The sequence below is a fragment of the Pleurodeles waltl genome, chromosome 10, assembly GCF_031143425.1.
Source record: "Pleurodeles waltl isolate 20211129_DDA chromosome 10, aPleWal1.hap1.20221129, whole genome shotgun sequence".
NCBI classification, from domain to species: domain Eukaryota; kingdom Metazoa; phylum Chordata; class Amphibia; order Caudata; family Salamandridae; genus Pleurodeles; species Pleurodeles waltl.
Window position 1 is genome coordinate 511,012,919 of NC_090449.1, and position 20,254 is coordinate 511,033,172.

The following is a 20,254-nucleotide window of genomic DNA, read 5'->3' on the forward strand; positions in this document are numbered from 1 at the left end:
TATCCTGCTTGTGAATCATGCAAGATGAAAAATGGGGGCTGTGCAGTGGAATCTGAAGTTTTCAGTGGGTGCAGCATCAGTGGAATCTCTTCAACTTGGTTCAGATCTTGGAGAGAACTGCGAAAGATCTGCAGTGTGGGCTGAAGAACCGAGACTGGGTCAAGGGCAGACTCCCCTCCCTTTCCCAACCAGATCTGACAGTAGTGACAAATGAGTCACTCCTGTGGTGTGAAGGCCATCTGCAGAATCCTTACTCCACATCAACTTTCTGGAGCTCCATGCAATCAGACTAGCACTGAAAACAACTCTTCTCTCTGTCATGGGGAAGTTGATGCAGGTGTTCACAGACAACATCACCACCATTTGGTACTGCAACAAGCAGGGTGGGGTGGGGGTCATAGACACTTGGTCAAGAGGCTCTTTGTCTCTGGACATAGCTGGAACACCATGGCATAACCCTGGTGGTTCAGCACCTGGCAGGTTCTCTGGGTGCCAAGGTGGATAAACTCAGCCGTTGATGCCTAGTGGTTCACGCATGACGTCTCCATTTGCAAGTGGCCCAAAGACTCTCTGTAGTGGGTTTAGATCTGTTTGCCTCTGAAGAGAACGTACAAGCAGATTTGTGTGTTGGAGTGGAGTCAAGTGGAGTTCAGGCCTCCTGTACTCTTTTCTGCCCATACCACTTCTGCCCAGAGTTCACAAGAAGATCAAGAACGACCAGGCCAAAGTCACACTTTTGGCTCTGTACTGGGCAAGGAGCATCTGGTAACCCGAGCTTCTGAAAATTAGCATCAATCCTCCGATCAGGCTGCCCATTCGGGAGGATCTTCTGTTACAGCAGCAGGGGAGGCTTCTGCACCCAAACCTGTCAACTTTGTCTCCCTGCATGGAGTTTGAGCAGCAACAGTTGAAAGCTTTTGACCTTCCTCCTGAAGTCAGTAATATTATCTTGGCAGCCAGGGGTGTAAGGAAACGCCTCCTTGTCATGGTTACCCCCTGACTTTTTGCCTTTGCTGATGCTAAGTTATGATTTAAAGTGTGCTGGGACCCTGCTAACCACTAGTCATTTTCTCCCCACCCGCAAGCTGTGAAGCAGTGTGCATGTGCTGAGTGAGGGGTTCCTAGGGTGGCATAAGACATGCTGCAGCCCTTAGACACCTTCCCTGGCATCAGGGCCCTTGGTACCAGGGGTACCAGCTACAAGGGACTTACCTGAGTGCCAGGGTTGTGCCAATTGTGGAGACAAAAGTACAGTTTACGGAAAGAACACTGGTGCTGGGGCCTTGTTAGCAGGGTCCCAGCACACTTTCAAGTAATAACTTAGCATCAGCAAAGGCAAAAAGTCAGGGGGTAAGCATGCCAAGGAGGCATTTCCTTACAGTGTATGTTCCTTATTTATTGCCTGTGTGTGTACAACAAATGCCTCTGCTAAGCCTACTGCTCAACCACACTACCACAAAATAGAGCATTAGTATTATCTAATTTTGCCACTTTCTTACCTCTGAGGGAACCCTTGGACTCAGTGCACACTATTTCTTATTTTGAAATAGTATATACAGAGCTAACTTCCTACAAGGGGTGTCTCCATTAAAATGGGGTATGCCTGCAGTTGACAAAAATGTGTAAAATATTGTACAGAGAAGTCTTCTGACCTTCTTTCTGCCTCTCTCTCTGATATTTTTCTCTTCATTCTTACCCTGGCTCAGCTGGGCTCTGCTCTGGGCACTCTTAAGGGTTATCTCTCTGCTCTGTCCACCTTCCTCCGGCTGCCTGACCAACCCTCTTTATTTGAGTCCAAATCTCCCAGCCAGTCTCCTTGGTCTAGGGCAGACAAGACCTGAGCCAACGTGAGCAACTTGAACTTCTCCTTTTTGAAGAAGAGATTGACAGTTCTGAGACCTAGAATAGAGCAGAGGCCTTGTTCCTTTTTTGGAATCAAAGTAGCAGGAATAACAACCACTGCCTACATATGATATCTGAAACCTTTCTAACTCCCCTGGCCAAGAGAGCAATAACTTCCTCTTGGAGCAAAGGCAGATGATCCTCTGCCAACCGTTCTTCTCTTGGTGGTATAGGAGGGGGGAAATATTGGAAAAAGAGGAAGTAGCCCCTCAGAATGATTTTCAAGGGCCATTTGTCAGATGTAACGGACTGCCAGTGGAGGAAATAATATTGGATTCTCCCTCCAACTGACCACCCACAGTCTTGCAGAACCAGGGTAGGAGGGCTTAGAGGCTGCACTGCCTTGGGGTTTGTAAAGAAATGGCTCCCTGTTGCAGTTACCCCCCACTTTTTGCCTGATACTGATGCTGACTTGACTGAGAAGTGTGCTGGGACCCTGCTAACCAGGCCCCAGCACCAGTGTTCTTTCACCTAAAATGTACCATTGTCTCCACAATTGGCACAACCCTGGCACCCAGGTAAGTCCCTTGTAACTGGTACCCCTGGTACCAAGGGCCCTGATGCCAGGGAAGGTCTTTAAGGGCTGCAGCATGTCTTATGCCACCCTAGGGACCCCTCACTCAGCACAGACACACTGCTTGCCAGCTTGTGTGTGCTGGTGGGGAGAAAATGACTAAGTCGACATGGCACTCCCCTCAGGGTGCCATGCCAACCTCACACTGCCTGTGGCATAGGTAAGTCACCCCTCTAGCAGGCCTTACAGCCCTAAGGCAGGGTGCACTATACCACAGGTGAGGGCATAGGTGCATGAGCACTATGCCCCTACAGTGTCTAAACAAAACCTTAGACATTGTAAGTGCAGGGTAGCCATAAGAGTATATGGTCTGGGAGTCTGTCAAAAACGAACTCCACAGCTCCATAATGGCTACACTGAATACTGGGAAGTTTGGTATCAAACTTCTCAGAATAATAAACCCACACTGATGCCAGTGTTGGATTTATTAAAAAAATGCACACAGAGGGCATCTTAGAGATGCCCCCTGTATTTTACCCAATTGTTCAGTGCAGGACTGACTGGTCTGTGCCAGCCTGCTGCTGAGAGACGAGTTTCAGACCCCATGTGGTGAGGGCCTTTGTGCTCTCTGGGAACAGAAACAAAAGCCTGCTCTGGGTGGAGATGCTTCACACCTCCCCCCTGCAGGAACTGTAACACCTAGCATTGAGCCTCAAAGGCTCAGGCTTCGTGTTACAATGCCCCAAGGCACTCCAGCTAGTGGAGATGCCCGCCCCCTGAACACAGCCCCCACTTTTAGCGGCAAGTCCAGGGGAGATAATGAGAAAAACAAGGAGGAGTCACTGGCCAGTCAGGACAGCCCCTAATGTGTCCTGAGCTGAGGTGACTCTGACTTTTAGAAATCCTCCATCTTGCAGATGGAGGATTCCCCCAATAGGGATAGGAATGTGACCCCCTTCCCTTGGGAGGAGGCACAAAGAGGGTGTAGCCACCCTCAGGCCTAGTAGCCATTGGCTACTGCCCTCCCAGACCTAAACACGCCCCTAAATTCTGTATTTAGGGGCTCCCCAGAACCTAGGAACTCCGATTCCTGCAACCTAAGAAGAAGAGGACTGCTAAGCTGAAAAACCCTGAAGAGAAGACGGAGACACCAACTGCTTTGGCCCCAGCTCTACCGGCCTGTCTCCCCACTTCTAAAGATACTGCTCCAGCGACGCTTTCCCCAGGGACAAGCGACCTCTGAATCCTCAGAGGACTGCCCTGCTCTAGAAGGACCAAGAAACTCACAAGGACAGCGGCCCTGTTCACCAAAGACTGCAACTTTGTTTCAAAGGAGCAACTTTAAAACAACTGTGTTTCCCGCCGGAAGCGTGAGACTTGCTACTCTGCACCCGACGCCCCCGGCTCGACTTGTGGAGAAACAACACTTCAGGGAGGACTCCCCGGCAACTGCGAGACCGTGAGTAGCCAGAGTTGCACCCCCTGAGCCCCCACAGCAACGCCTGCAGAGGGAATCCCGAGGCTCCCCCTGACCGCGACTGCCTGCTTCCCAGATCCCGACGCCTGGTAAAGACTCTGCACCCGCAGCCCCCAGGACCTGACAGATCGGAACTCCAGTGCAGGAGTGACCCCCAGGAGGCCCTCTCCCTTGCCCAGGTGGTGGCTACCCCGAGGAGCCCCCCCCTTGCCTGCATCGCTAAAGAGACCCCTTGATCTCCCATTGATTTCTATTGAAAACCCGACGCGTGTTTGCACACTGCACGCGGCCGCCCCCGTGCTGCTGAGGGTGTACTTTTCTGTGCTGACTTGTGTCCCCCCCGGTGCCCTACAAACCCCCCCTGGTCTGCCCTCAGAAGACGCGGGTACTTACCTGCTGGCAGACTAGAACCGGGGCACCCCCTTCTCCATTGAAGCCTATGCGTTTTGGACACCACTTTGACCTCTGCACCTGACCGGCCCTGAGCTGCTGGTGTGGTAACTTTGGGGTTGCTCTGAACCCCCAACGGTGGGCTACTTTGGACCCAAACTTGAACCCCGTAGGTGGTTTACTTACCTGTAAGAACTAACAAACTCTTACTCCCCCTAGGAACTGTGAAAATTGCACTGTCTAGTTTTAAAATAGCTATATGTGATTTATGTGAAAAGTATATATGCTATTTTGATTATTCAAAGTTCCTAAAGTACCTACCTGCAATACCTTTCATTTGAAGTATTACATGTAAAATTTGAACCTGTGGTTCTTAAAATAAACTAAGAAAAGATATTTTTCTATACAAAAACCTATTGGCCTAGAATTGTCTCTGAGTGAGTGTTCCTCATTTATTGCTTGTGTGTGTACAACAAATGCTTAACACTACTCCTTTAATAAGCCTACTGCTTGACCACACTACCACAAAATAGAGCATTAGCATTATCTCTTTTGCCACTATCTTACCTCTAAGGGGAACCCTTGGACTCTGTGCATACTATTCCTTACTTTGAAATAGTGCATACAGAGCCAACTTCCTACAGGGTTGGTGGCAGATGACTTCTGGCTACCAGATCCATGGGGTCCGAATCCACTACGTCCTTACACAGCTTGGGAAGCCTGCGCAAGACGGTGGCTGGCATAGGGCTGGTGAGGTAGCGCACCTCTTCCATAGCCATGAAAGGGGAGAAAGGCAAACTGGGGGCAAGATGTCACTACGAGGCCCAAGGACTTGGACGTAGCCCACGAGTCCTTGAAACGCTCCAGCACCAAGTCTGCATTTTCTCCAAAGAGACGAGTCCCGTTGAAGGGCTTGTCTATGAGGATGGCCTGTCATCTCCCGAAAAGCCAGATATTTTTAGTGAGGCGTGTCGCCTCACGGCTACTGTTGAAGAAACTGCTCTATCCAGCCAGTCAGTCGTATACAAACCACACGTAATGGGGAACATTGCTGCATCTCTCCCATTTATTTCTGCTTGGAAGAGGATGGCCCGGGCCTCCTCCTGGACCTGTGGAGGTACATGCAGAACTGTAACCCGAGGGAATAATGGCGCAACAGGCATGCAGTGTTCACTGACTGCAATGCTAGGCTGGTGGAAGAAAACATTTTCATGCCTAAGCTATCCAGACACTTGGATTTCCTGTTCAGGGAGCGGCACAGAATGCACCATGGGAAGCTGAGGCTTGGACTACCGAACTCTCAGAGGTGAGGTGTTGGGTGTGGAAACTAGGATCAGCCCGGGCAGGGCGATGGTGGTGGCCAATTGTCCTGTTCACAGGAGCCCCTGTGCTGGGCTTGGACCAAGTTCCCAGCAGGACATTAGTCAGTGCTTCATTGAAGGGCAATAGGGGTTTGGATGAGGAAGCCCCAGGCTGAAGCACTTCAGTTAAGAAATTAGTCTTGACCGCCACAGAGGAAAGTTTGAAGTCCAGGACCTCCGCTACCTTCTTCACCACCTTTGCCTAAGATGCTCCATCCTCCGTAGCTACAGTAGGTGGAGAGAGAGAGAGAGCAAGCCAGTATCTGCGTAGGTGTCCAGTCCACCGGGATAACCTAGCTACTCATACCAGTGAAATTATTTTGGGTCTTTAATTGGTATTCCAAAGGGTCCAGTGACCCCCTGCCACACCACCCCATGTTTGGTTGCTCCAGAAAACGCTCAGGCAATGACCCAGGACAAATGGGTCCTGCATCGATCAATGCCATTCTGACTCCAGCGCTGATCTAGATCTGAGATCAGATCTATGAGACCTCATCGGAGCCAAAGCTTTCGGTGCGGAACCTGATGGGGTCTCCTCCGACCCCTGGGGCCCAAAAGTGCTCTGAAGGGGTCAGCCCGCTCAAACACAAGGCGTATGGTCTCGCAGAAGTCTTTCAACAGAGCAGGGTTCGCTCCAGTTGCCAGAAACAGGGAGAGATGTGGAGTTGGACCTTGCAACAGCTCAGTAGATCTGGGCCTGGAACGCAGATGTTCCTCACTCGTCACGTTGGCCGAGGCGAAGTCCGTTTAGACTTCTTTTCTTTTTCTTGTGCCTCTTACCCCGAGTGTCCAGAGGACCTTGAGTGTGGGAAAGAGGACTCTGGCTCCTGGAGCGGCCCTGTGAACTTCTCGATCAGGACTGAGATTTCCTAGGAGTAGCGCTGGCTGGTGTTAACTGCCGGGCCACAAGCAGCTTTAGGGACTGCCCCCTCAAAGCTTTCAGCTCCCTCCATGGCCCGGCAGTCCGAGCACGAATTTGGTTCAAGATTGTGTTTGAGACACCATAAGCACACCAAGTGCAGGTCTGTTAAGGACATGGCCCGGTGACATGTGCCACACGTATTGAAATCTGCTTCCTAGAAGGCATCCTTCAACAGTTTCAAAAATAGTCGAACAAATCTGTCACAAAAAACAGAGGGGTAGCTCTTCTCCAGATCAGCACTAACTGGCACGGAAAGAAAAGAACTGCCATCTGTGCGTGCACCTGGGTGGTGCCTATATAGGTGACCCCAATGTCACCCAGTGCCAACAACATGTAGAACCGTACAAAGCCACCAGCCACGCAGGGGTACTGCACATGCAAAAGTTTTTGGATTTAGTCTGACGCCTGGGAAATTCAAAGGTAAAAATCTGCAGCCAGAAGTCTATCAGATACAGCAATTACAATACGCTCAATTGTAAAATGCGCATAGAGACCAGGGAACCCTTTAAGGTATGAATTACTCTTGGCCATCACCTTTCTCTGAGGTTCGTCATGGAGAGTACATGCTGGGCTTCTATTTCTGGTCAGTCTACCCCTCTCCTGCTTGGTCAGACACTCTCCTTCCCCTCTTAGCAGGAAGGCTGGGTTCTAGGCTCTTTAGGCAGACTCTCACCTCTTGGAGACTATCTGGCAGGCAGATACCAAAGCTTGTTGCACAACAGCTCTTTGAGTGCTCCATGGAGCATCCCCCTTCTTGGTCAAAAAGAACGTAGCAATGGAACAAAATGGGGTGGTTTGGATCACATTTTTATAAACATTTTCCAGTCTGGGGATGTAAATCCACTCTCGGAGGCCTCCGGACCAGTTTAGGTTGGTTCTCTTTCATATGTAATTTTCAGCCTGCTCTCCAGATACAGCCTTCATGCAAAGTGAAGTCTCTTCACAGCAGGTAGGAATGGGACTGGGACCCATCAGGACTCTTCACAACATGACCACAATGAAGTGCCAGTTCTCTGCTCCTGGCTGCCATCTGCCTTCCTGAGCAGTAGTAAGAGATGGGCAGAAGGGCAGGCCCTGTCTAGAAAACCTCACCTTAAACACCACCAAAACTGGAGCCCCACTTTTCATCCCTACAGTCTACCAGATGGTATTGTTCAGAAAGAACTTATCAGCAGACCTTTGCTAATAGGACCATCTTAGAATTTCTGAAGGAAACCCAGTTTCCATCCTCCTCACTTCAGTGTCCAGGTCTCCACCCCCACAACTACAGGAAAGCAGGCAATACACTACTACTGTCCGGGAAAAACAACTTTCATCCTCTATCTTGTGTCATTCTAAATCAGGAGCAACCAAAATGTATCCATTCAGATTTCTAAATACACAGAATCCTACCATCATATATGTTTCTATTACACACAAGCACAATAGATATCAGGTCAAGGTCTGGTTTTCATTTTAATGCAGAATGAATTCAGCAGACCTCATTCACATTGACGCAGGAAACAGGACTAGCCACACAAAAGATTTGAAACAATATGCTGCAAACATTGCCTAATACAATACATACAGGGTATAGTCTGTAGTCAAGCGCCTGCAAAAGGGTACACTTGATGCGCTTCTCCAGGTCACAGGACAGGCCCTGGGCCTCACATTGTCGGGGACAAGTCCTGGCTTCTGTGCACATGCTGGATAAGCATGACACCAAGGCCAAAAAATATGCCCGGATACCAGATTCACTTGCAGACTTGCACTCAGGGAAGGGGTGCATGCCAGTTTAAAATGCAGAGGACATTTCTGTCCCAACATGGGAACAAAAAGAACTGTTATGTTGATTTTGAATCACAAGAAAACATGAAGAAAGTATTAAAAAAAAGAACAAAAACTACTTAATTTTCAATACAGTCATGCAGAATTAGAACACGAACAGGGACAAACTTGCACTAACTATAATGATGAAATGTACTTAGAACCTAAACTTTATCTTTAGAAATGTATGTAAATACAAAAATACTATTTACTAGTTTTAAAACAAAATGTATATGTGAAACAATACGACCAGTTTACTACTTCAATTCCCACCTCCTAAAATGTCAAGATTTGTAATTCCTTAATGATCTGTTAATGTCCAAGGTCCGAAATACAAAGGCATTCTTAACACCAAAAGAAAGGGCTCTCCCATTAAGGAACAAATAAGCACATTGTATACATGCAAGATTTTGTTGTTGAGTGATCCCAAGCATCTTGTCTACTGTTACTTCAGAAGGTATTTCTCTTCTGCTCACTGCCCCCCACATGAAGCATCCTGACAAGACAATCAACCATATAAGTGAAGACAGCTTCACATGCACATCTTTTTACCTCTTTCCTGAATATTTCTTTACTCTTCTTCGCCAATTCGCTCGAAGTGTCGGCTTCTGCAGTGTTTGGCTTTTGGGAAGACTAGAAATAGACATAAGCAAAAACATGAGTCACTGATTCTCTTTAAAAACAAAATATATATATATATATTTCCAGTTGTATAATCTCCACTCAGTACAAATCAAATTGGTCAAATCGGGAAGTACAAATGACCGCTGAAATAAACACTTGGCCAAATCAAGGTCATAGCATACAAAACAGCACAGTAGATTGTTGGATATTACAATTGGTCATGCTATATATGAATAGAGCTTATGTCTAGAAGGCACTATCTTTGGCAGCCACTGGCTTTTGTGACACCCAAGTCAAATTACTACTACAAATCGTCAAATCATCCCCTTGTATATTATGGCTCCAACAACACTGGCTAACTTTATTAAAGGAGATTTGGCTTCCGCTATCTACATTTTTAACTCATCACACTAGTAACCATCTCACCCTCTGTGCCACAGCATTTCATGGGTGCAAAAGTTATGTTTGACTACTTCATTGCATTCAGAATGTGAGAAGGTCAATATTCCCCTCCAGCAGTTAAATAGGTATTGTAGAGTTCTGCTTAATGAATGACATGCAATGAATACTGGCCCCGGACAAGGCCCTGCTGACCGCAACTTGACACTACCAAGCCAATCTATATTTTTTAGGTTTGGCCTAACAACTTAAATGTTTGAAGGGCATACTTTTAAAATAAACAGAATGGGCCTTGGCTTTGATGCTTCAGTCCTCCATTAAGAAGCTTTTTCATCTGAATGCATGAGGAACTATTTTACCACTGAAAAGGACATTAAATTATCATGTTGTGCTGCATTTAATTTTTTATCTCCCGGGTATATTCAATAGAGAAAACAATACTTTTCACAAAGTTCACATCACTAGCAGCCAACAGTGAATTTCTAAAGTTTTTAAAACAAAAAAATAAGTCTTTTTATTACACCTAACTATAATGTTAAATTAACCTTTTTTTTTTTTTTGGTGAAGGTTTAGGTTTTATTTATTTTTTTAAGCATTTTTATTTTCTGAGTGTATGTATGATACAGTAAAATAATATATCCTGTGTGGGGACATTATTTTGAGAGGGAATACATTATTCTAATATAACTGGGAAGGTTTCACAGTTTGCAACATGTTTATAAAAATGATGTGACAGTATACAGCAGAGCCATACAGCAATATTTCAGTTGCTGCATCTCCTCAGTTCTTTTAACTCTCATATTAAGACATCTTCCCAGCAATTTATTTTTAAGGTGTTGCAACTCTTGCAAGAGGCTCACAAACCGCTCCCTTGACACTCGTGAGATTGAAGTTTATAATTTTGTTTTGTTCTACTGTATTGTGTTCTTTTTCCTGTTTTCAGTTATTATTTAATGGTAATGTAGATTAGGAGACTCATTAAAATATGTTATTTTATTTTGGGTTAAAGTGATGACTTCTGCAAGACACTTGAGGGATCCAGACGCACAATCCCCTGTGTGGCCTCTGAGGAGGTTGAATTTCCTCTTGCAAACTACTCATGAGATTGTACATTTGGAATTAAGTTAACAGTGTTTTTTGTAATTCTGAACAATCTAAGACATTAGAGACGTTGATCAACTTATAAAAACTGATTATGTATTTTTCTATTCAAGATATAGATTAAGTAATTTGTTTAGTGTCTCACTAGACCCTCACAAGTGTTCCAGGAGAGGAAACATATCTCAAAGAAGAATTGTGATTGGCTCATATAGATGTCTATATTTACAAAAAGATGACAAATCTCAGATGACAGCTGTGCATAGTAGTGTGCACGGAGGGACTGGCCTCTCCTGTCAGACCTCTCTCTCAGAGGACAGCTGTGCAGTACAGTGTGGAGAATGACATGCCTGTCCTTTCACACCTCTCTTTATGAAGACAGGTGTGCTTACTAGGGTGTGTGGAGCGAGACTAGCCTCTCCACAGAGACCTCTCTCTTGGATGTTGTGTGTGTATATTATGCTCTGTCCAGTGACTGCCCTCTTCAGTAACACCCCTATCTCTGATAAAGGAAGTGCATAGTAGGGTATGATGTTGTGTAGCCATTTAAGTTATAGCTCCATGCACTTTATTTTAGCATACTAAGACTGACACGGTGCACTTTAACCTAGATATATTTTATTCAGCTTCGTTTATTATTTTAACAATAGCACTTTCGCGGTCTTGTTTTATTTTTCTCTATCTAGCTGTTTTTGCCTAGGCCAGCACTACATTCCCAAACAAGACATTCTTATTCACTCTGTGCTTCTTTCAATGCTGCAATAAGATAGGTTGCCAGTGAGCGTGGTAAAGGTTTTGTCTCGGACATTCATAGAAAACACACATCCTTACGTAGGGACATTTTCTCAGAACAGCAGCTGTTTTATTATAAAAACACTTCCCTGTCCCATACACTTTAGAGGGAGATCCTAGCCAGAGAACCACAACTGTATGCTGACTGCCGAACGCTTTGCTACAGCTGCTTATGAATACTTCAGGCCTTTGCTCAGGTATGTGGGATGTCGTCTTCCCAGGGGGTCCTGAAGGGCAGAATTAGAGCTTAACATGCTGTGCTCTATTATAGCCTAGGTAGGAATTAGTCCATTGAGTCTAGTGACAATATGGTAGCGTTATTTCTATGCTTTACTCTCCTTGTCACAATTGTAATCTTGTCATTCTGTATCGTCCTGGTTATTGCAGTACATGCTTTGCTATCTAAAATGCAGTTGCTTTATTAAAATCTTATTGAAACATATACTGCCTCTGTTTGTCAGTGTATGTAAGACAAATGTAACTGAGAGAAACGGATGAGACCTGAGTGACCCTGGTTACTTTGAGAAATCAATTATGTCATGGGCTCGACTGCGATGAAGCACTGCTAGTTAGCCAGAGCAAAACCTGGACTGGGGCAACAGGTGTTACCTTAGTGGGTGAGACTCAGTCTCCCACACTGCAGGCGATTCGGCTGCTCAAAATCCAGTAGTCTCATTAGAATAATGAGAGCCTACGCGACATGGCGCCGCCAACGTTTGGTCAGGCTCTAATTTTCTGGTCCTCCTGAGTATCTGTCTAACTATATACAAAGACACCTCAGTACTATATACGTAGACGTCCGTGGTATTGAGAATTTCCTCCTCAGCTAAGTAGGGCACACCTATCTGATGCTGGAGGTTGTTCAAGCTTGAACTCTAAAAGGAAAATACCCATTTGGTGTGCTTATCTCTGAACAAATTTACCATTTAATATGGCAAATTCACAACAGGTAGCAATTGCAGTCAATATGAGACAATCCCTGACTACACATTTATTAGCAAATGGCCTAAAAGTCTAGGGGGGTCCGATCAAATTTGTGGTGGACACACATGCAGCTTATAGAACAGAACTCTTTTATTCTTGGGTCACATTTCCAGCAGTTCATGGGAACACAAACACATTTCATCACTATACACCTGCAAATGTACCTAGACAATAGAGAGCATACGCATATTTAGAAATACCTTTATCTTATCAATAACATAATAATTGGCTTGATGGCGCCCCACCCCACACAATTTTACCAGTTAGGTAGGGTCCTCTAAGTAATGATGGTCCTATCTGTCCTTTATTGGCCACTTCTACACCTCACCCTGCTGCCGAGCATCTAGCGGTAGCTGAAGTCCGTCGCTTATATACTGAGTTGATGGCAATATACAGACGACTAGTACAGTTTGTAATGCAAACATTAAATACAAACCCAGCATGTGCTGCTCCAGCGCACCCACATGCGGTGACGCCAGGCATTAACCCTGCAACTCTACATTCGATCATTGGTAAGGTACCCGCCAAACAAGAAGAAATTACATTTTGGTTAGCTCAAAAAATAAACGCACTGGAAGCAGTATTTTCCCATATGGGACCTCAGGATAAACATAAAATATTAACTATGTGCTTGCCATTTGGGATGGTTCCCACAAAAGATAACTGTAATACATGGGGCACGGTATTTGCCACTCTCTATACTACCACACGCGGTGCACCGACACTTGCCAACTTACTGGAAGTGTTGAAACAGATTCAGGATGAATACGGGGCTGCCTAGGCCCTAGATTTAGGGAAGCAACTAATGGGAAACTTTGCCACAGTATCTTCAATTATTTTGAGTAACCGTAAAGGGGAAGCGGTCGCATTAGCGGTTTGCATGCAGCTCTGGGATGTTCCTCAACAGGATCAAGAACGTGAGCTGCCCAAGATTATCGCGAAGACCTACTCTAGTATTGGTTGAGATAGTCTGGGGGCCAGACCAACAAAACCACAACTTTAGGGTAAATATAATAAAGAATTTTCCAAGCAAGCGCCTGAGGGTAATAAACACTGGGATAAAAAACAACAAACTCCTAAAAAAGAAAGGGGAGAATCTCCCTGCACGGAGACCCCACAGAATAGATATAATCTCAGAAGTAGAGATAATATAAAAACACCTGACAGATATCAATATACTGATACACGCCAATCTCGTTCCTTTCAGGACTCATCGGAAAAATGCAGTGAGAGAGGTGGGCGGTCAGAGCAAAGAACAGAGTACGTGAAACAGAGACAGGAATCAACGCTCAACAGAGGTTTCTGTTTAAAAGGAAGAGAAACCTCTCCAACAAAAACCCTGATTCAAAAAGAAAAAGGTGTCAGCAGTTGCAGTTCGACATGCAACTCAAGAAGCGGACTCTATTGAAGAACAGGAAGTGGGCACTAGTGCTGCTAGACAGCGTGGCAGAGGTCACAATAGTTCGCTGGAGTCTTCTAGAGCATCTGGAGGTGAAAGCAACTGATGACTTTCTACAAGTAGAAACTGCGGACATGCGTGTCTCCACGCCTGATAGGGTGTACAAAGTAACTCTACAGCTAGAAGGAGACACTGAACGCACAATAGACGCAATCTTTTGGGATCACCTGGTAAATATATATGATATTTTATTGGCCGAACAAGACTGGCCACTTTAATTTGTCCGTACCGGCCCATACGGGGAAGATGTTACCAAACCTTCCTTCTCGCCTCTTGTTCCAGAAAAGCTCGCAGAATCCTACACCATCGATTGGGCATTGGCACATGCACCCGTGTTATATCGCAATCATGTAGGATGGGACAAAGATTCCACCTAACATGTAATTCCTATTAAAACTCAACCCCAAACTCAATATCTAATAAAACATGACGCTAAAGCACCTGTGAGAGAAATTCTCACACAACTGGAGTACCAAGGCGTAATCGAACCCTGCGTCTCCCCAATGAATAATGCTTTATTCCCAGTAGCTAAACCAGACTGTTTAAATGTCTGTAGTCTAAGACTATTCTAAATGAACGGTCATTCACACATATGTGCAATACGAAACTCACATAGTACAGCACTCATGAATAACATAGTGTGCAAAAAATACAAAACACTAGACATTTCCAATGGTTTCTTCTGCCAAAATATAGCGCCTGAGAGTAGATACTTAACCAGTTTCAGTGCACTAGGCTCCCAGAAAAAATTCTGTTGTTTACCCCAGGGGTACAAGAACAGTCCAGAACTGTTTGCGGCACGTGTGACTTCAATCTTGCACAAAACTGATCCTGAAGCATTGTCCTACGTAGATGAGATCTATCTCATGGATGACAAATTGCTTCAACATTTAAGAGAGATAGCCCGCATTGTTGTGGGATTTGCTGAATTTGGCTACAAACTCAATTTTAAAAAAATAAAAATAGCGTTCATCAGTGTCCTGTTTTTGGGATATGAGCTATTGAGTGAAGGAAAGAGCCTAGCACCGCAATTCTTGGAAAAATACGCACAATTACAACCTACACATACCATTAAAAAACTCCAATCTCTACTGGGTTTCCTAAATTTTGGCAGAACTTAACATTCCTGATTATGCAACACGCATAAAACCTTTATATGACTTAATACGTCCAAGTAAATTTTGGACAGTCGAACATATACGCATTCTCAGAGACCTGCAGACAGACATGCTTGCAGCACAACATTTACACACAAGGGACAACAAAACACACTAGGTCATCAGAGTAATTGCTGGGGCCATTGTTTTCACCTATGTAACTTTCAATGAGGGTGAGACAGTCCCGACCTCATACAAATCACATTTATAGTCAGCAGCAGAACAACGCTTTTGCCCCCACTGAGGAAATACTCACTACTGTTCAGATGGCTGTCATTAAATAAAGACCTCTAGCCCAGGGCAAACGCATTACTGTCGTCGCTCCAATTTCAGCCCTTGAGGCTGTCACCAAAGCTAGCGTTCCAAACGCTAAACCATTACATTCCCGTTGGATACAATGGGCCATGTCTTTGACAGCCACTGATGTAGATTACATTTCTGACACAAATTTACAAACTCAAGAATTTTTTGCAATACGAACTAGAGTACCCAGTTCCTGTAAACACACTGCCTATTGATTAGTATCAAAGAGTCATGTACACCGATGGCTCAGCGCAACCTGCAATTGGCACAAAGCATCAATTCTCCGATTCTTGCGCAGTCGTAAGTGGCAAAATGGAGGATAATATATTTTGTCCCCAACATACATACACGCAAACCCTAGGGGATTGCACATCACAACTAGCAGAGCTAAAGGCTCTGGTGATGGCACTGGAACATACGGATCCTGCACAGTTAACACTGATTGTTTGCGATTTGTACTATTGTGTCCAGTCCTTCAATGAATACCTGCATTACTGGCACCAGAATGGGTTCAGAGATTCTAAAGGCATCACCATCAAACACAGACTACTGTGGGGGGGAAAGTGACAGATCTAAAGGTAATGCTACCAAATGTCCATTTTGTACATACACTTGGACACCAGCGCGTTGGAATACATGTTGCTGGGAATACACTGGCTGATGAAGCTGCAAAGTCAGCAGTAGCTACAGCCACTGTTGCTGCAGTAATCCGCTTGGGTGCGACACCGGACAAAGACATATGGGCTGCAGAGAAAGCTACTGCTGAAGGTACGCCATATCCAAAAGCATTTCCTGCTAAATATTCCTACCGGATGGGAGGATGCCTAAATGCGGAGGTTAAGATACCAGGTGTAGGGGTTCGATATATTCCCAACAAAGATATGAGAGTTGATTAAAGCAGTGCATGAGGGGGCAGCATCTGCCCATGCTGGTGGAGCGGCTATATTATCATTGATACAAACCCGTTATTGGTGGCCAGGCCTGTACAAAGAGGCCAAGCAGTATGTCCTTTGTTGTGCCATCTGCCAACAAATTAAAGTTTCCACTGCTAAATGCCCACCGCAGACACCCCTCCTTATTTCAAACAAATTATTACAATGTGTACTTAGACCACTGTGGTCCCCTAACACCGGACAGTGCATACAAATACATCTTAGTCGTTGTTGACTCCTGCTCCAGATTTCTATGGGTGTAGCCACATCGCTCGGCTGATGCTTGGACTGTTATGAAAGATTTGCAAGTCTTTATCGGCACATATGCAGTTGCGGCTTTCCACTCTGACCATGGCCCTGCTTTTGCCTCAAGGGCATTCAGGGACACCATGGCTTCATAGGGGGTCAAACTCCAGTACTTGTCTCCATTTAATCCCGAGGGAAATAGTGTAGTGGAGTGACTAAACCGTGATTTAAAGCAGTCCTTAACAGCCAGAGTCGTGGGTACGGGTCGTAGTTGGCTTAATCACCTGTATGGAGTCCAGAGAGCACTTAATCTGTCTAGAAGGTTTCTTGGGGGTCGTACTTCATATGAGTGCCTGTTTGGAACTCAAATGTATGTTCCAGATCTTGATGGTCCTGGCATGGAGGCGGCAGAAACAACCTTTGACATAAATAAAAGTGTAACTGTCTTAGAGGAATTGCAACAGTTCTGTGACAACAATGATTCTGCAAGTGATGCCTTCCAAAGGAATTAAGGACGTACCTGTAACGCATACGGGCAGGATTCCTAAAGTTGGGGATCTTGCACGTGAAAAGGTTGCTGTGAAAAAGGAGTCTGGTCCTTCTTATCGTGCAACAGTCCCAGTCTTGGGAATACACGGTACCAGAACTGTCATTCTACCACCGTTGGCAGGTGCCAAAGAAAACCGCTTTGTATCTATCAACAATGTCAAGTTACACCATGTGGCCGATCCTGCACAGCCGACCAAAAGGAACAGCCAGTAGTTCCCGAATCCCTCTCACTACTAGTCTAGAAGTTCCTCCACAATTTGTAAGCAGCAACACTGACACCTCTTTGAGCTTGGGGAGGGTGAAAAATGATCTTGCATTGGTTCCACTGACCTCTAACAATACAAAAATAACTGATCCATTTGACACAACTTCAACACAGACGGATGGCGTCATTTATTCTGAGCCACCATGGGAAACACCTACTCCACCTACAAACACAGTTCCAGCCTTTGCACAAACTGCTTCTGGATACTCTGCCGACATGAATGACAACATTTCGCACTCATTTGCCTCTTTGTCACATAGGATGATAAATTGGCTTAACCCCTTAGCTGCTGGGCCTTTCCCCCCCCCAGTGCTGAGCCCTTTTTTGGCTATTTGGGGTAGTTCGCGCTTAGGGCTTCATAACTTTTTGTCCACATAAGCTAACCACGCCAAATTTGCGTCCTTTTTTTCCAACATCCTAGGGATTCTAATGGTACCCAGAGTTGGTGGTTTCCCCTGGAGGAGACCAAGAAAATAGCCAAAATACAGTGAAAATTTAGTTTTTTCCAAAAAAATGGGAAAAAAGGGCTGCCGAAGAAGGCTTGTGGTTTTTTCCCTGAAAATGCCATCAACAAAGGGTTTCTGGTGCTGAAATCACTATCTTCCCACCTTTCAGGAACAGGCAGACTTGAATCAGAAAACCAAATTTTTCAACACAAATTTGGCATTTTACTGGGACATACCCCATTTCTACTATATTTGGTGCTTTCAGCCTCCTTCCAGTTAGTGACAGGAATGGGTGTGAAACCAATGCTGGATCCCGGAATGCTAAACATTTCTGAAAACTAGACAAAATTCTGAATTCAGCAAGGGGTCATTTGTGTAGATCCTACAAGGTTTTCCTACAGAAAATAACAGCTGAAATAAAGTAATATTGAAATTGAGCTGAAAACAACAGCCATTTTTCTTTATGTTTTACTCTGTAACTTTTTCCTGCGATGTCAGATTTCTGAAAGCAATATACCGTTTTGTCGGCTGGACTCTTCTGGTTGCGGGGATATAAAGGGCTTGTAGGTTCATCAAGAACCCTAGGTACCCAGAGCCAATAAATGAGCTGCACCCTGCAGTTGGTTTTCATTCTATACTGGGTATACAGCAATTCATTTGCTGAAATATGAAGAGTGAAAAAGAGGTATCAAGAAAACCTTTGCATTTCCAAAATGGGATCAAGATAAGGTTTTGAGGAGCAGTGGTTATTTGCACATCGCTGAATTCCGAGGTGCCCATACTAGCATGTGAATTGCAGGGCATTTCTCAAATAGACGTCTTTTTTACACACTCTCTTATATTTGGAAGGAAAAAATGTAGAGAAAGATAAGGGGCAATAACACTTGTTTTGCTATTCTGTGTTCCCCCAAGTCTCCCGATAAAAATGATACCTCACTTGTGTGGGTAGGCCTATTGCCCGCGACAGGAAATGCCCCAAAACACAACATGGACACATCCTATTTTTTTTATAGAAAACACAGCTGTTTTTTCCAAAGTGCCTACCTGTAGATTTTGGCCTCTAGCTCAGCCGGCACATAGGGAAACCTACCAAACCTGTGCATTTCTGAAAACTAGAGACCTAGGGGAATCCAAGGAGGGGTGACTTGCGGGGCTCGGACCAGGTTCTGTTACCCAGAATCCTTTGCAAACCTCAAAAAGTGGCTAAAAAAACAAGTTTTCCTCACATTTCGGTGACAGAAAGTTCTGGAATCTGAGAGGAGCCACAAATTTCCTTCCACCCGGCGTTCCCTCAAGACTCCCGATAAAAATGATACCTCACTTGTGTGGGTAGGCCTAGCGCCCGCGACAGGAAACGCCCCAAAGCGCAACGTGGACACATCAAAATTTTTGGAAGAAAACAGAGGTGTTTTTTGAGAAGTGCCTACCTGTAGATTTTGGCCTCTAGCTCAGCCGGCACCTAGGGAAACCTACCAAACCTGTGCATTTCTGAAAACTAGAAACCTAGGGCAATCCAAGGAGGGGTGACTCGCGGGGCTCGGACCAGGTTCTGTTACCCAGAATCCTTTGCAAACCTCAAAAAGTGGCTAAAAAAACAAGTTTTCCTCACATTTCGGTGACAGAAAGTTCTGGAATCTGAGAGGAGCCACAAATTTCCTTCCACCCGGCGTTCCCCCAAGTCTCCCGATAAAAATGATACCTCACTTGTGTGGGTAGGCCTAGCGCCCGCGACAGGAAACGCCCCAAAGCGCAACGTGGACACATCAAAATTTTTGGAAGAAAACAGAGGTGTTTTTTGAGAAGTGCCTACCTGTAGATTTTGGCCTCTAGCTCAGCCGGCACCTAGGGAAACCTACCAAACCTGTGCATTTCTGAAAACTAGAGACCTAGGGCAATCCAAGGAGGGGTGACTCGCGGGGCTCGGACCAGGTTCTGTTACCCAGAATCCTTTGCAAACCTCAAAAAGTGGCTAAAAAAACAAGTTTTCCTCACATTTCGGTGACAGAAAGTTCTGGAATCTGAGAGGAGCCACAAATTTCCTTCCACCCGGCGTTCCCCCAAGTCTCCCGATAAAAATGATACCTCACTTGTGTGGGTAGGCCTAGCGCCCGCGACAGGAAACGCCCCAAAGCGCAACGTGGACACATCAAAATTTTTGGAAGAAAACAGAGGTGTTTTTTGAGAAGTGCCTACCTGTAGATTTTGGCCTCTAGCTCAGCCGGCACATAGGGAAACCTACCAAACCTGTGCATTTCTGACAATTAGAGACCTAGGGGAATCCAAGGAGGGGTGACTTGCGGGGCTCGGACCAGGTTCTGTTACCCAGAATCCTTTGCAAACCTCAAAAAGTGGCCAAAAAAACAAGTTTTCCTCACATTTCGGTGACAGAAAGTTCTGGAATCTGAGAGGAGCCACAAATTTCCTTCCACCCGGCGTTCCCCTAAGTCTCCCGATAAAAATGATACCTCACTTGTGTGGGTAGGCCTAGCGCCCGCGACAGGAAATGCCCCAAAACAGAACGTGGACACATCAAATTTTTTCAGAGAAAACAGTGCCTACCTGTGGATTTTGGCCTCTAGCTCAGCCGGCACCTGGGGAAACCTAACAAACCAGCACATTTTTGAAAAC

At 45.4% G+C, this 20,254-nt stretch overlaps 1 protein-coding gene across 3 annotated transcripts in view; it reads right to left on the minus strand.

Annotated features, from left to right (window-relative positions):
• SETD2 (SET domain containing 2, histone lysine methyltransferase) overlaps positions 1-20,254 on the minus strand; it is a 1,164,442-nt gene that overhangs the window by 107,545 nt on the left and 1,036,643 nt on the right. For all 3 annotated transcript variants that reach the window (XM_069210931.1, XM_069210934.1, XM_069210932.1), the window contains one exon: positions 8,925-9,005. In XM_069210931.1, the coding sequence (XP_069067032.1) occupies positions 8,925-9,005 (81 nt within the window). The remainder of the gene's footprint in view (positions 1-8,924; positions 9,006-20,254) is intronic.